Raw genomic sequence first — 13,971 nt, 5'->3', positions numbered from 1 at the left:
CTGCATGTCCCTGGCAGCTGCCCCTAACCCTGCCTTAGGGAACAAGGCGGGTGAACGGGAGGGTGGGGCTGGGGCTGCCCCCCCCCCCCCCCCCCAAGGAAGTGCCCAGGTGCCCGGGAATGTGCTATTCCCCAGGCCACCAGGGGGCGCACCAGGCATCATCCACCTGGCTGACCCTCTTGCCCACACCTTGGAGAGCCCGGCTACCGCAGCAAGGCAGTCAGGTCAGCACTCTGCCCAGGGAAACGGAGGCAGTTGGGCCAATTGGGATGCCCCTTGAGGAGGGGGGACCCACCTTCAGACCCTGCCTCCTCCCTCTGACCAGCACAGACAGGGGAGGTCTGGCTGAGGGGTGTGTGTGTGTGTGTGTGTGTGTGTGTGTGTGTGTGTGCGCGCGTGCGCGAGCTGAGGGTCCGGTGTCAGCTGCTCTGGGCTCCTTCCCAGCCCACTGTCACCAAGTCCAAGCTGGGGGCGTTGTACTCTGTGCGAGCTGGTCCCCACCGACTCAGGGAATACGGCAGGGGGATGGAGGGGACAGTGCCCACTCACGAGGGACGGGACCTGCTGTTCCCCGGGCCGCCAGCAGGGGGCGCGCTCAGAGGCCGCTGGTCACTCCTGGCTCCAGGCCAGCTGGGCAGCGGTGGCCGGAGCCGGACCGGGTGTGGGGAAGGTGGCTTACCTCGGGGTACGACCACTCGGGGGAGTAGTCGGTGACCATGAACACGCGTCCGGCCTGCAGCATGCTCAGGGCGCCCTGCGTGGAGGCGGCCGACACCACCTCGGCCACATGCATGTAGGCCATGGTGCCCGGGCCGGTGTCCGCCCCGCCCAGAGGCAGGCCGCCCTGCGGGGGGCTGCAGCAGGGGATGCACATCTCGGCCTGCGTGAAGGGGGCGCGCGCCCCGTCCTCCGACTGCGAGAGCGCCGTGCTGTCCCCTGCCACCAGCTGGTGCCCGTACAGGGTGCCGCCGCCGCCCTCCACGGAGATGAAGTCGTTGATCAGGTCGGAGAACTGGTTGCTGAAGGAGATGTCGAAGTGGTCCAGGCTGAGCTCCATGTTGGACGTGTGGCCCAGGCCCGGCTGGGCCACGGGGTAGAGCCCCTGCACCACGCCCCCGGGGAGCACGGGCACGCCCCCCGCGCTGCGGATCACGCCCGGAGTCTCGGGCTGCAGGTAGTGCTCGGAGCCGCAGGCCTGCAGCCCCCCCGCCTTGAGCAGCCCCTCGCCCCCCTCGGCCGCCTGCGAGGTCTCCATGGTGACCTCCCCTTCCGCCGGCGGCAGGGCCTGGAAGTTGGCCTGAAACTGCATGAGGTGGAGGGAGGAGCCGGACTCCAGCCGCGACTCGGCGTGGCCGCTGCACGAGCTGGTCTGCGACGGGGCCTCCGTCTTCACCGTGGGCATCACGAAGGTGCCCCCCGAGTCGGCCAGGCCGCCGTGGGCGCCCTGCTCGAGGGGGAGGGGCTTGCTGGCGTCCTGCAGGAAGAAGCTGGGGGAGGGCGTCTGGTGGACGTGCGGGCTGTGGCCCGGCTGGCTGAAGCCGGACGCATAGTCCTTGTTGGAGTCGATGGCGCTGAAGTCCATCTGCTCCAGCGTGGTGCTGGGGCTCAGGCCGCCCCCCGACGGCAGCAGGCCCGAGCCGGCCGTCAGCGTGAGGGAGCTGGAGGCGGCCGCGGCGGTCGAGGGGGTGTAGCCATCTCGCGCCAGCTGCTGCTCGAACGATGTGTCCTCCGTCTTGATCTCCTTGGCGAGGACGGTGGAGAAGCCGAAGCCCCTGTCCACGGGTGGCGAGTGCCGGACGCTCGTGGCCCCCAGCTCGGCCTTCAGGCCCCCGCCCCCATACGTCTGGCCCTGCTTGGGGTTGTTGAGGAAACAGTCGGGGTCGAAGTTCATGGTGGTCTCCGGGATCTTCCGGCCCCCGTCCAGGGTGGTGGAGAGGACCAGCTCCTCGGACACATTGGTGGACAGCATGGACAGGCTCTCCGAGCTGCCCGAGGTGGGGAAGGCGAACTTGTGGCCGTCGGAGCTCACGGCCAGGACGAGGCCCTGCGAGGCCTCGGCCGACAGGAGGTGGTGGTTGGGGCCGGCGGTGGGGGACATGGTATAGACGGCCTCGCTGGTGACCTCCGACATGAACACGGTGGCGCTCTGCGACAGGCTGCCCATCACGGAGGCCACGGCCATGCTGGACACGCCGGTGACCACGGGGCTGTCCACCATGTCCGGGTCGCTGTTGAGGCCGCTGCTGATGGACACCGGGGAGCTCTGCGTGGTGTCGGGCACCTCCACCTGGTTGGTGGACGACACCTCGGCGCTGTTCTGGTGCAGCAGCGCGGGCTTGGCCACTTTGCCGTTCCTCTTCTCGCGGCCCTTGCCGTGGCCCGGCTCGTGCCGGCCCTCCGACACGTCATTGTGCTGCACCTCCGCGTGGCCCCCGTAGCCCCCCGCCCGCGGCTCCACCTTCGGCGAGATGATCCGGTGTTTGGCACTGTTGCATTTGTGGTGCACGCTGCTGCCTGCTCCTGTGGAGAACCACACGCACGCACGCACGCACACGCATTGGGCACGCACACACATGCATGCACACACACACACGCATACACACATGTATATATGTGCACACATGAACAACATGCATCAGGCACACACATGCATGCACACACGCGCACACATCAGGCATGCACATACAAGTACACACATGCACACGGACACACACACATCGGGCATGCACATACATGCACACACACACGCACATGTGCACACGCACACACCAGGCACACATACACGTGCACATGTGTATACAAGTGTACATATGACAACACACGTGCATACATATACACACATGCACACGCGTGCATACATATACACAGGTGTATGCACACACATGTTTACATATACACACAGACAGACACATACATGAATACATACGTACACACATGCACACACAAACAGGTTCACACACGTATGCACACACGCACACATATAAACAGATGCATTACACATACACACAAACAGGCACACACGTGCACAGTCAGGATGGGATGGTGGTGGGGTGTCCCCAGCAGGGGGCCCCTCACTGGTCGCCACCCTCACCCTGACCCCGAGGCACTCAATGACCCTTTCAAGCCCCTCTGGGGTGTCAGCTGCCCTCTACAGGAGAGGGCGGAGAGAGACCCCCCGACCACCCCCCTCTCAGAGATGGACCCCATCTCAGAAAGGCTCCCGGGGATGCAGGTACAGGGCTCGGGAATGGCTCTGGCCTTGGTGTCAGAGGCAAAAAGTGTGAGGCCCCAACACCCACCCTCTCGGCCGCTGGGCTGAGCTGAGCCGGTCAGAGCCAGGAGCTAGGCTGTGCAGCGCCGTGGAGGGCCAGGGGGCCGGGCCAGGTGGACAGGCTGCAGCTGAAGGTCTCTTGGCACAGCTGCCCAGCCCCCCACCACCTGCCTCTGGGTCCCTCTCCCCAAACCTGGAGCCCTCGCCCCCACCTGGGGTCTCTGCCCCCTCTCCTCCCCTGGGGGCCTGGGCCCCCCAGGCTCCTGCCCCCTGCCCCTGCCCCCGCCCCACCCACATGTCCGTCCCTGCTCCCAGGCCGCGGCCCCCAGGCTCTGAGCATCCGGGCGCCACGCAGAGCCGACAGAGGAAGTGCTCAGCGGGATATGGGGGGCACGGCCAGTCTCCAAGGGGACCAGGGATGCCCCTGCTCTGGGCTGGCCAGGAGCCGGGCCCCTTCTCGGGGTCACTGGACGGAGGCCCTGACTTCCGGCCCAGCCCGTGACCCCCACCCCCTGGTGCGGCCTGAGGGAGCATCTCCCTGGAAATGCCTTTCAGGGCCAGGGCCTTCCCTATGGACCCCCGTGACACGGCGAGCCACGTGGGGAGCCAGGCCCAGCCTGCAGCCTCCCGGGCCCCGACCCCTGGCCCGCAGCCGCCTGTCTCCTAGGCTCCAGAGCCCCCAGCCCCGGGCCCCCGCAGCCGCCATCCCCAGCCCCCGCGCTCACCCAGGCTGCCGGTGCAGAGGCAGTTGTGCGTGCGTGGCTGCGGCTTGCTCTGGTGGCTGTCCAGGATCTGCTGCACCAGCTGCTCCACCGAGAAGCCCGAGCTGCTGCCGCCATTCGTGCAGGTCCACTTGATGCCGTGGACTGCGGGGAGAGGGGGGTGTCAGGGGTGCGGGGCCGGGACTGCCCGGGGCTTTGGGGAGGGGGCGTCAGGGGCCCTGGGAACTTCAGGGAGAGGGCATCAGGGGCCCCGGGGACAGGAGGGGCCGTCAGGGGCCCTGGGGACAGGAGGGGGCGTCAGGGACCCCAGGACTGTGGGGAGGGGGTGTCAGGGGCCCTGGGGACAGGAGAGGGCATCAGGGGCCCTGGGGACTTCGGGAAGGGGGCGTCAGGGGTGTGGGCCCATGGGGTGTACCATGCCCACATGTGCTGCAGAGAAAGGCAGGGTGCATGGACCCCCTGTACCTGCCGCATGTCACACACCAGCCCCCATGTCTACATACATGAGTCAGGGCACCTTCCAGCCCCTGTGCGTACACACGAGTCATAGCACACAGCGGCTTCCATGTGCTCATCCGTGTGTGTATGTGTGTTGCTTCCGTGCGTGCCCCTCGCTCTTTCCCCCACACTGCAGGTGTCACCTCTGTGCCAGACACGCTCCCTCACACATGCGCGTGTTCCCTCGCACCACATCACAGGGGCGTGTGCATGTCGGGTGTCGTCACGCTTGTCCCCAGGACCCTCCCGATGAGCCTCAGGTTCCCCTGGACTTGTGGGAGCCTGGGGTTCAGGCCACACCCCTAGGGAGTGGCGCTTTGACTCTATGACTTACACATGCACAGGCCGTGTCTCATATGGTCACACTGTGCGCACACTACACACGACAGTCATACGTACAAGACCGTATCTCTGCTGGACTGTCATGCTGCACTTGTACCATATACACGCATGTGCCATACATGTGCACACATGACGTATCATCTATCTACCACAGGGTCACACAGCAGGACCTGCTCCGTGAGTATGGCATGGCTATCCCGGCACACGCTCGTGACATGCTGCATGTGCTGGGGCAGAAATCACACTGACGCCGCAGCTGTGTGGGTTGTTGTAACTACACTGATGTGCGGCTGTGTGTGGAATGTTGTAGTTACAAGGACACCTCACTGTGTGGGTTGTTGTAGCTACACTGATGTATGGTTGTGTGGGGGTTGTTGTAGCTACACAGATGTGCGGCTGTGTTTGGGTTGTTGTGACCACACTGATGTGCGGCTGTGTGAGGGTTGCTGTAACTACACTGATTTGCAGCTGTGTATGGGTGGCTGTAGCTACACCAAGGTGCGGCTGTGTTTGGGCTGTTGTAACTACATTGACGTGTGGCTGTGTGGGGGTTGTAACTACAATGATGTGTGACTGTGGGGGGTGTAACTACACTGATATGCGGCTGTGTGGGGGTGGCTGTAGCTACATGAATGCTGACACTGTGTGAGTGGCTGTAGCTACACCAATGTGCGGCTGTGTTTGGGTTGTTGTAACAACACTGATGTGTGGCTGTGTGTGGATTGTTGTAGCTACAAGGACACTGACACTGTGTGGGTTGTTGTAGTACACTGATGTGCGGCTGTGTGGGGGTTTTTGTAGCTACATGGATGTGCAGCTGTGTTTGGGTTGTTGTAGCTACCCTGATGTGTGGCTGTGTGGGGGTTGTTGTAATTACACTGATGTGTGGCTGTGTGTGGATTGTTGTAGCTACAAGGACACTGACACTGTGTGGGTTGTTGTAGCTACACTAATGTGCGGCTGTGTGGGGGTTGCTGTAACTACACTAATGTGTGGCTGTGTGTAGGTTGTTGTAACTACACTGTTGTGTGGCTGTCTGTGTGTGGCTGTAGCTAAACTGAGGCTGACTCTGTGTGTAGGTCATTGTGGTTACGCTGCGCTGTGTCCAGGTCTGTACTTGTGTGTCACTGAACCGCGTGTGGTGACACTGTATATCCCGAAGTGTTTTCACGCTGTTCTCATATTAAACTCCCTGCTCACTAGGTCACACGGTTGGACACACCCCCAGGAACGCTTATGACACCCGCCAACGGTGGCGATGGCACCACGGTGATGACAGTGCCGTGACCCGTCTGTGGCCAGGCTAGGAGACTTGGCCAGGCTAGGTGAACCCCAGTGATTTGCCTCTGCCAGGGGCGCCCACGCAGTGATGCCAAAGGAAAGAGCCAGAAGGTCAGTCTGGGGGGAGGGAACCGCCTGCACATAGCTGGGTGGGACCCCCAGCACCCCACACGTCCCCCTGTACTTGCCAGGAGTGAGCCCTGAGCACAGAGCCAAGAGTCAGCCCGGAGCACCATCAAGCAACCAACAAGTCCCAGGACAGCTGGGGGATGACCCTCCCCCCCGGTTGCACTCTCCCTGTTGCCCACCCTGGCCTCGGCCCTGCAGTGCTTGAGAGTCACCGTCCTGCAGACACAGTGTGTCCACGTGGGACCTCACTGCAGACCCAGAGCCGGTGCCCCCGGAGTCCCTGACTGGCAACGGGGAGACCCCCACGGCTGTGCTGGCTTCCAGCCACTGAAGGACGAACGGGCCAAGCAGGACCTTCCCGAGCCAAGTGCCCACCCTGTCCACGTGCCACCCGGGGGCTCAGGGAGGCGACACCCCCTGCCCTCTCCTCCTGTCGTGAAGGCCATGACACAACAGCCCAGTGACGGGGACAGACGGGCAGAGAACCCCGGCACGCCTGGTGCCCCCCGACCGTCTGGCACCCGGGGGCTGCGCCAGCCCCCTCCCCAAGGCAGCTGCTGTCAGCGCTGAATATCAAACACTATCGGGACGCGCTTAATGCGCCACGCTCCACTTCCGCACGCCGTGAATCAGCGGGAAAGGAGATTTCTGGGGGAGGCGCCCACGGGCGAAGGCGGATAATAAAAACCGATAATAAAAACCCGCACCCGGCCTGGGAATAAAAACCCGCACCCCAGCCCGGCCCAGGGAATAAAAACCTGCATCCAGAGTCAGGCCCGCCCCAGCCAGGCCCGCCCCACCCCAGCCCCGAACAGGGGTGAGGGTGCCTGCTAGAAGCATGCGAGGAGACCGGGTCGGGGACCAGGGGGGATGATGGACAGTACTGGGTCCACTCTGCTCCCTGGACCTCGGTGGGGGCTCGGGCCACCTCCCGCCCCGGCCGCAGTCACCTCGGCCAGCAAGGCCTCCTGGGCTCTTGGGGTTACCCGGTTGCCCGGAGGGGACCTGGGTGGGGCCTGGACAGTGGTTCCCGGCTGACCAGGGTGGGGTGGGCTGCGGCCGGTATCTGCAGGAGGGCTGGCCTCCGAGCGTAGGCCGCAGCGAGGTGGGGGATGCTGCGGGAAGCTGTTGTCCACCCCTGAGTGGGCCGGCGCAGGGAAGAGTCGACGCCAGTGACCCCGTGGCAGGGCAGTGGCCCTTGTGTGACATGAGTAATGGCCCCAAACCAAGGCCTAGGCTGGGCTGGTGGGGGGGGCACGAATCCCCTAGGAGCACTGTCTGCAGGAGAGTGTGACCCCCCACGCTGCCCAGGGCATGCACGCACGCGCGCGCGCACACACACACACACACACACACACGCATGCGCTGCACACAGACCTCAGCAGAGGGGAGGCTGGAGGGTGTGTGGAGGCCTCAGGGGCAGCCTTGCCCCTCCCGGGGTCGTGGGGGCCCAAAGCTCGCGCGTTTTCAGAGCCGGGGTTCAGGGAGGTGGTGAGGATGGAGGGAGCCCCGGGGCCCCGGTCTGATAGGACCCGTGTCCTTCTGGGAAACCCCTGGAGCGAGGCCCCCCCTCAGCCCTGTGGGCACCCGGCAAGCACCGAGCACCATGGGGCGAGCACCCCATTAAGGTACCCTGTGAACTCTCACCTAACGACCACCACATCATGCCCCTGGGAGACCCTCATCCACCTTCCCTGTGCTCTCCACGTGTATGTGTGTGTTTGCGTGTGCGCATGTCTGTCTCTGTGTGTATGTCTGTGTATGCGTTCGTGTGTACATGCGTATTTATCTGTTTTTGTGTTTGTGTGTGTCTGTGTGTGTGTCCATGTTTGTCTGTGTGTGTCTGTGTATATGTGTACATGTGTCTGTGTGCTTATGTGTGTGTCCGTGTGTGTCTATGTTTGTGTGTCTGTGAGTGTTTGTGTATGTGTGTACATGTGTATGTCTGTGTTTATGTGTATGTGTCTGTGTGTGTCTGTGTATTTGTGTGTGTTCGTGTGTCTGTGTGTGTTCATGTGTGTGTCTGTGTGTGTTTGATGTATGTTCGTGTGTGTGTCTGTGTATGTGTTTATGTGTCTGTGTGCACGTGTGTATATCTGTGTCTGTGTGTGTGTTCGTGGTGTCTGTATATGTGTCTGTGTGTGTCTTGTGTGGGTGTGTGGGGGTACATAGGAATCAGGACCCTCCCCCTTTTAAATCTCACCTTTCCTTCCAACCCAGCGCACTGCCACCTCCTTCTGGAAGCCTTCCTGGCTATACTAGCTCTGGAGCCCGAGACCAGACGAGGCGTCTGCAGGAGCTGAGGGGCTGGCAGCCCTGGGGTGCTCCCGCCAGGGGGTGAAGTGACTGACAGGGGGTCTCAGTGCACCCCCTGTCCCCAGCATGACTCTGCCTGTCACCCACAACGCCTCTCTTGGGCCGGAGCAGGCCTCCAGGGACCCATTTCCACCTGGACCAGAACCACTACACAGCGCCACCCAGGCCCGTGCGATTGCTCGTGGGGTCTCAGCTGCAGACGGGGTGCGCAGTCTGGGGGCTCGGCCCGAGCCCTGCAGGGCCTCGAGGTGGAGGTCAAAGTCAAACCGTTCCCGTGAGCAAAGGACCCCAGCCCCAGGGCTGGGACTGCTGCTCTGGTGGCAGGTGGGGGTGGGGGGGGCGCGGGGCCCTGCAGGTGCCGGACAGGTTGGGGGCCGCTGACCTCACCGGGGAGCCCCTGGCCCTAGAAGGAGGGTGGGGAAGGGAGGCAGGGGAGGAGCAAGAAGGCTCAGCTTTGCAGGGGGCAGTCGGCAGCTGGTCGGCCCCACCCCCAGGCGCTCCCCAGAAAGCAGGGGCTGCCCGGGGAAGCGGGTGCAGAGCGACTGGGAGGGTGCATGGGTTTTTTTTTTTGAACACAACCAGCAGTGCTCAAAATGACTCCTGACTTGGTGCTCCAGGGTCACTCCTGGCGGTGCTTGGGGACCCAGATGGGATGCCGAAGATCGAACCCGGGTGAGCCACATGCAAGGTCAGTGCCCTCCCCGCTGCACTACCTCTGGGTCCCTGCGCTATCTCTCTGGCATCTAGAACTTTCTATAGAAGATGGCGGGGTGGGGGGGTAATATCTGGCTCTGGGATGGGGTGGGACTCTAAGCCCCAGGCAGGTGCTCCCCCTGGGGGCATGCAGAGCCCTGATGGACAAGAGCAACGGTCACTCTAGATTCAGCCGGGCCTCATCTGCACCTTGAGGTACCAAGGATGGAGTCAGGCCCCTTGCTCGCCCGCTGGGCCCGTCCCCAGCTCAGGGATGACCCTCTAGCACAGCGGGCAGCAGGAAGGACAGACGGGACCTGCAGGACCTGTGGGCAGCAGGTGGGCATGTGTCCCCCCACCCCACCCCCCCAAGGACAGAGCTTCCCCGGCTTACACATGCGCTGCCGGTGGCCTAGCTCCTTCCCTCGTGAAATGACGGCCTCAGGGACAGACCCTCAGGGTGGCCTGCAGGGGGCACTCTGGGGTCTGAGCTCCCAAGGACAGTCCCTCTCTCCCTGAGGTGACGCCCGGGGCAGAAGTTTCTAGAAGGAGGACGAGGAACTGAGCATGGGTGCGGGGACGAGCAGGTGACCGGGCATGACCAGGTGACACAGAGCTGCCACTGGGGTCGCGGCCCCTCCCATGCCGTCCACCCTCAGAAGCCCATGAGGGGCAGCCATTCAAATTGGGGTGCCTGTCAGGGTGCTCTGGAGACGGAGGGGCCCCTGGCCGGGAAGTGGCCACGTGCCGCCTGGCAGCTGAGGGAGCCCCTGGATTCCAGAGGGCACACACGGCAGCCATCTCCATGGCAACCACGTCGCAGGCAGCAGCCGCCTCGGTTTCATTTCCACGGGTGCCTGGCTGACGGGAACGTGGACCCGGCTCTGGATCCAGGGATCAACTGATGCTTGTCCTCGCCAGGACCCCCGAGGCCCGCCTACCCCCGCCTATGTGGCCACCGCCGCCTGGTTTAGAATGTTCTAGAATATGGGTGTGCTGACTCTTCTACTGGGGATGGGCACTCTGGGAAAAGGCGGGAGCTGGGCACAGGGGCCGGGCAGCTGTCCACTCAGCCCACGTGGGGACTGCTCAGCCCCCGCCTGCATCCACACACTCAGACACACTCAGACACACACACCTACATACAATGACACAGTACTCACACGATTATGGGAGTGTGAATGTGGGTGCACGCGCGTGTGTGTCAGTGTGCGTGAGTGAGTGTACACGTGTGTGTGGCAGGAATGTGGGAGTGTGCATGTGAGTGTGTGTCCCAGGGATGTGGGCGCATATGTGAGTGTGCACACGTGTGTCAGTGCGCGCACATATGCGAGTCATACGCGTGGGGCTGACGGGGACGTGGGAATGTGTATGTGAGTATGAGTGTGTGTATGAGGACCCACGCGTGTGTGAGTACTGTGTGTCAGTGGATGGGGATGTGTGTGGATGAGTGTGTCCGAGTGTGTGAATGCAGGTGGGGGCATGGGGGTGCACATGTAGGTACATCTGAGCATGAGTGTGAACGTGCATGTGTTTATGTGTGTTTACACGTATGCACGTGAGAGCATGCGTGTATATGTATAGGTTATTTGTAAATATGTCTAGTGTACGTACGGATGTATGTATGCATGTGTACTACGTGACTGTGTGCACATTATGAGAGTTTGTGTGCAGATTTGTGAATACGTACAATGCATATGTGATCAGGTTGCATGAGCATCTGTGCAATTGAGTATGTGTAGGTATGTGTGCATGTATGTGATCAGGCATGAGTGTTGTGTGTACATGCGTGAGTGTACACGTGACCAGGTATATTTGGATTCATATGTGCTAGATATGGGCATCTGTCACAGTCACTGTTCTCCTGTCGTTCATCGATTTACTCGAGCGGGCCCAGTAACGTCTCCATTGGAGACTTTGTTGTTACTGTGTCTGGCATATCGAATACGTCACGGGGAGCTTGCCAGGCTCTGGCGGGCGGGCGAGATCCTCTCGGTAGCTTGCCGGGCTCTCCGAGAGGGGCGGAGGAATCGAACCCAGCTCGGCCGGGCTGACTGCGCGCAAGGCAAACGCCCTACCCTTGTGCTATCACCAGAGAGCCCAGGAGGATCTCTCCCGCGCAGCAAAGCCTGGCAAGCTCCCCGTGACGTATTCGATATGCCAGACACAGTAACAACAAGTCTCAAAATGGAGACGTTACTGGGCCCGCTCGAGCAAATCGATGAACAAGGGGAGGACGTTTGTTGTTTGTTGTTTTGATATGGGCATGCATGTGTGCATGTATGTAATAAGGCATGAGTGCTATATGTACCACGTGTGCGTGTACATGTGACCAGGGATGTCTGAATGCATACACACTAAGTGTGTATGAACATGTATGGGATTAGGTATGAGCATGTATGCATGCGTGAGTGCATGTACATGAGATTAGGTCTGTGTGCGTGTATGTAATTAGGTATGAATGTGCATGTGCACACGTGTGATTAGGTATGTGTGTATGTAGGAGTGCACAGACATGTAACCAGGTATACGTGTGCTTGTATCCGTGATTAGGTACGTGTGTGGGTGTGTTCTGACCATGGCAGCCCTCGGAACAACAACACAAGCAGAATCTGAATGGGGGGTCGGGCGCCCCCTGGAACTAGCTGCCCTCAGCATGGGGACAGCGTGGAGCCGCCTGCCCAGACTCTGGCCCTGGGAGCTGGAGGGGGGTGGGGTGGGAGTCGGGGTGATCTGGGCTGCCGTCGTCGGCCCAGAGCCAGAAGGACCCAGTCACCTCCTTTCCAGGGGTCACCCCACAGGGACAGACCCTGGAAAACACTTCAAAGCAAAAGGCAATTTTCCAGCACTTTCTATTGACACCTTCCCTCCCCAGGGCTTCTTTCCCTCCCCGCAGCTGTGTGTGTGTGTGTGTGTGTGTGTGTGTGTGCGTGTGCATATGTGTGTGTATATGAATGCATATGAATGTGCGCTCTTGGATGTACGTGTGTGTGAATGTGCGTGTGAATGTGCACGTATGCGTCTGTGTGTATGTGTGTGCGTGTGCGTGTGTGTGCACCTGTGTGTACGTGTGTGCATGCGTGTGTGTCCGCGCATGTGTGCGTCTGTGCATGCCCAGTGAAACAGCTCTGGGACTTGCTCTGCCAGAGCCCCCCTTGTCACAGGCACAGCTGCTGGCCCCGTCTGGGCGCCATCCGGTGACACTGGCAGGGCGGAGGGAGCCACCCCCCACCTCCCGCGGACCCCAGCAGCCCCCTGAAACCGGCTCGGAGCCCCAGACAAACAGGCCCACGTGATCCCGGACCTGCGGACCCGCGGCGCAGCCCGCGCTAACGCCACTGGCCACCAGGTGGCGCGAGGGCACCAGGAACCGGGCTGAGCGCGCGCCGCCTGTGGCTTATTTCTCGCCGTCTCTGATCACCAGGATCACAGTCTCAGCAACAAACCAAACACAAACAAACGCCTCCCTCTCCCCTCTCGCTGCGTGCCGGCTTTGTCTGGGAAATTAGGAGAAAACAACAGACTCAGAGACGACGCCATGGGCTGCCGAGGAGGGGACAGGGGTCCTGGGGGTGCGGACCCTGCTGGCGGGTGCACAGGACTCCCTTCACCCCTGGGAGGGAAGGGGCTGCGGTTCTGTGGGGCCACGGACCCTCAGCCTGTCCTTCGCCTCACACATGTGGGTGCCCCCCTCATCTGCAGGACTCCACACCCTGCCTCCACTGGGGCATCCACCCTCCCTGCCCTGGGCAGCCCCCACCATCCTGACCAAGCCCACGTACTCTGCAAGGGCGGCCCCCAGCTCTGCCCTCAACCCCGCTGGGGCCACACCGGGCCTGGATGGCTCCTGCAGGGTCTCAGGTAGGTGCTGATGTGGCCTGGGGCAGTCACAAGCCACGGCCTGGGCCCTGGGTCATTCTTTCCCGGAGGATGAGGGGGTGGCCCAGTGAGGTCAGGTGAAGCGAGTGCCCCCCAGGGTCCCCAAGATCAGTACTGCCCACCCTGAGCTCACTCAGACCCCCCTCAGAGGCAGCCTCGGGGAGCCTGAGGGCGGGGCAGCACCCATGGGTGCATCTTAGGGTGACATGGCTCCTCACTCGAGCCCCCTGCTTTGCACTCTGTAGGGTCCAGACAGGGTGGTGGGATGCCTGGAGGTCACTGGGCTGAGGCTGAGACAGGGTCGCCAGCCCCTGAGGGTGCTCAGAGGGGTCCCTGCTGCATCACACAGAGCCCGGGGGAGGGGGCAGGCAGGAGGAGCCCCCAGGCAAGGCTGGTCAGTGGGTCCCTCTCCCCAGCATGTGTTATGTGTGTTGTACATGTGTGTACATGCCTGGGGGGCTGCCCCCTGCCCAGATCCTGCCTTCTCTGGGGTGCTGTGCGCTGGAACAGCCCGGAATGTGCAGGCTGGGGTACGCTGTGCCCCAAGTTCATGATTTTTGTGTGACCTCGTTTGGGGTCTGAGGCCGAGAACCCTGCACCTCCCTCCCTCCCTCCACCAGCCTCAGCCGGGTGACACACTGCACAACTCTGTCCCTGACATGTGTCAGCAGAGTGGTGTTTGGCACCGGACTACGCCTCCCAGACTCCCTTGCAGTCACCCTGTGCCCAACGCCTCAGGAGAGTGCTGTGCGCAGCTTCTGTGCCTGTTCCTCGGTTCCTCGGAGGGAAGAAATGGCCCTCCACTTTCTCCCTTCCCCTTGGAATGCAGCTGCAATGGCA

At 62.1% G+C, this 13,971-nt stretch overlaps 1 protein-coding gene across 7 annotated transcripts in view; it reads right to left on the bottom strand.

Annotated features, from left to right (window-relative positions):
* The window catches only part of CAMTA1 (calmodulin binding transcription activator 1), a 544,421-nt gene that overhangs the window by 59,350 nt on the left and 471,100 nt on the right, over window positions 1-13,971 (bottom strand). For 6 of the 7 annotated variants that reach the window (XM_056125179.1, XM_056125175.1, XM_056125178.1 and 3 more), the window contains 2 exons: window positions 3,997-4,137; window positions 680-2,520 (listed from right to left, as the gene is read on the bottom strand). In XM_056125179.1, the coding sequence (XP_055981154.1) occupies window positions 680-2,520; window positions 3,997-4,137 (1,982 nt within the window). The remainder of the gene's footprint in view (window positions 1-679; window positions 2,521-3,996; window positions 4,138-13,971) is intronic. The other variant, XM_056125176.1, reaches the window with a different exon arrangement.

Source organism: Sorex fumeus, unplaced genomic scaffold (assembly GCF_029834395.1).
Source record: "Sorex fumeus unplaced genomic scaffold, SorFum_2.1 ptg000054l, whole genome shotgun sequence".
NCBI lineage: Eukaryota > Metazoa > Chordata > Mammalia > Eulipotyphla > Soricidae > Sorex > Sorex fumeus.
Note: the sequence above shows the minus strand (reverse complement) of the source record. Positions and strands in the feature narration are given on the sequence as shown.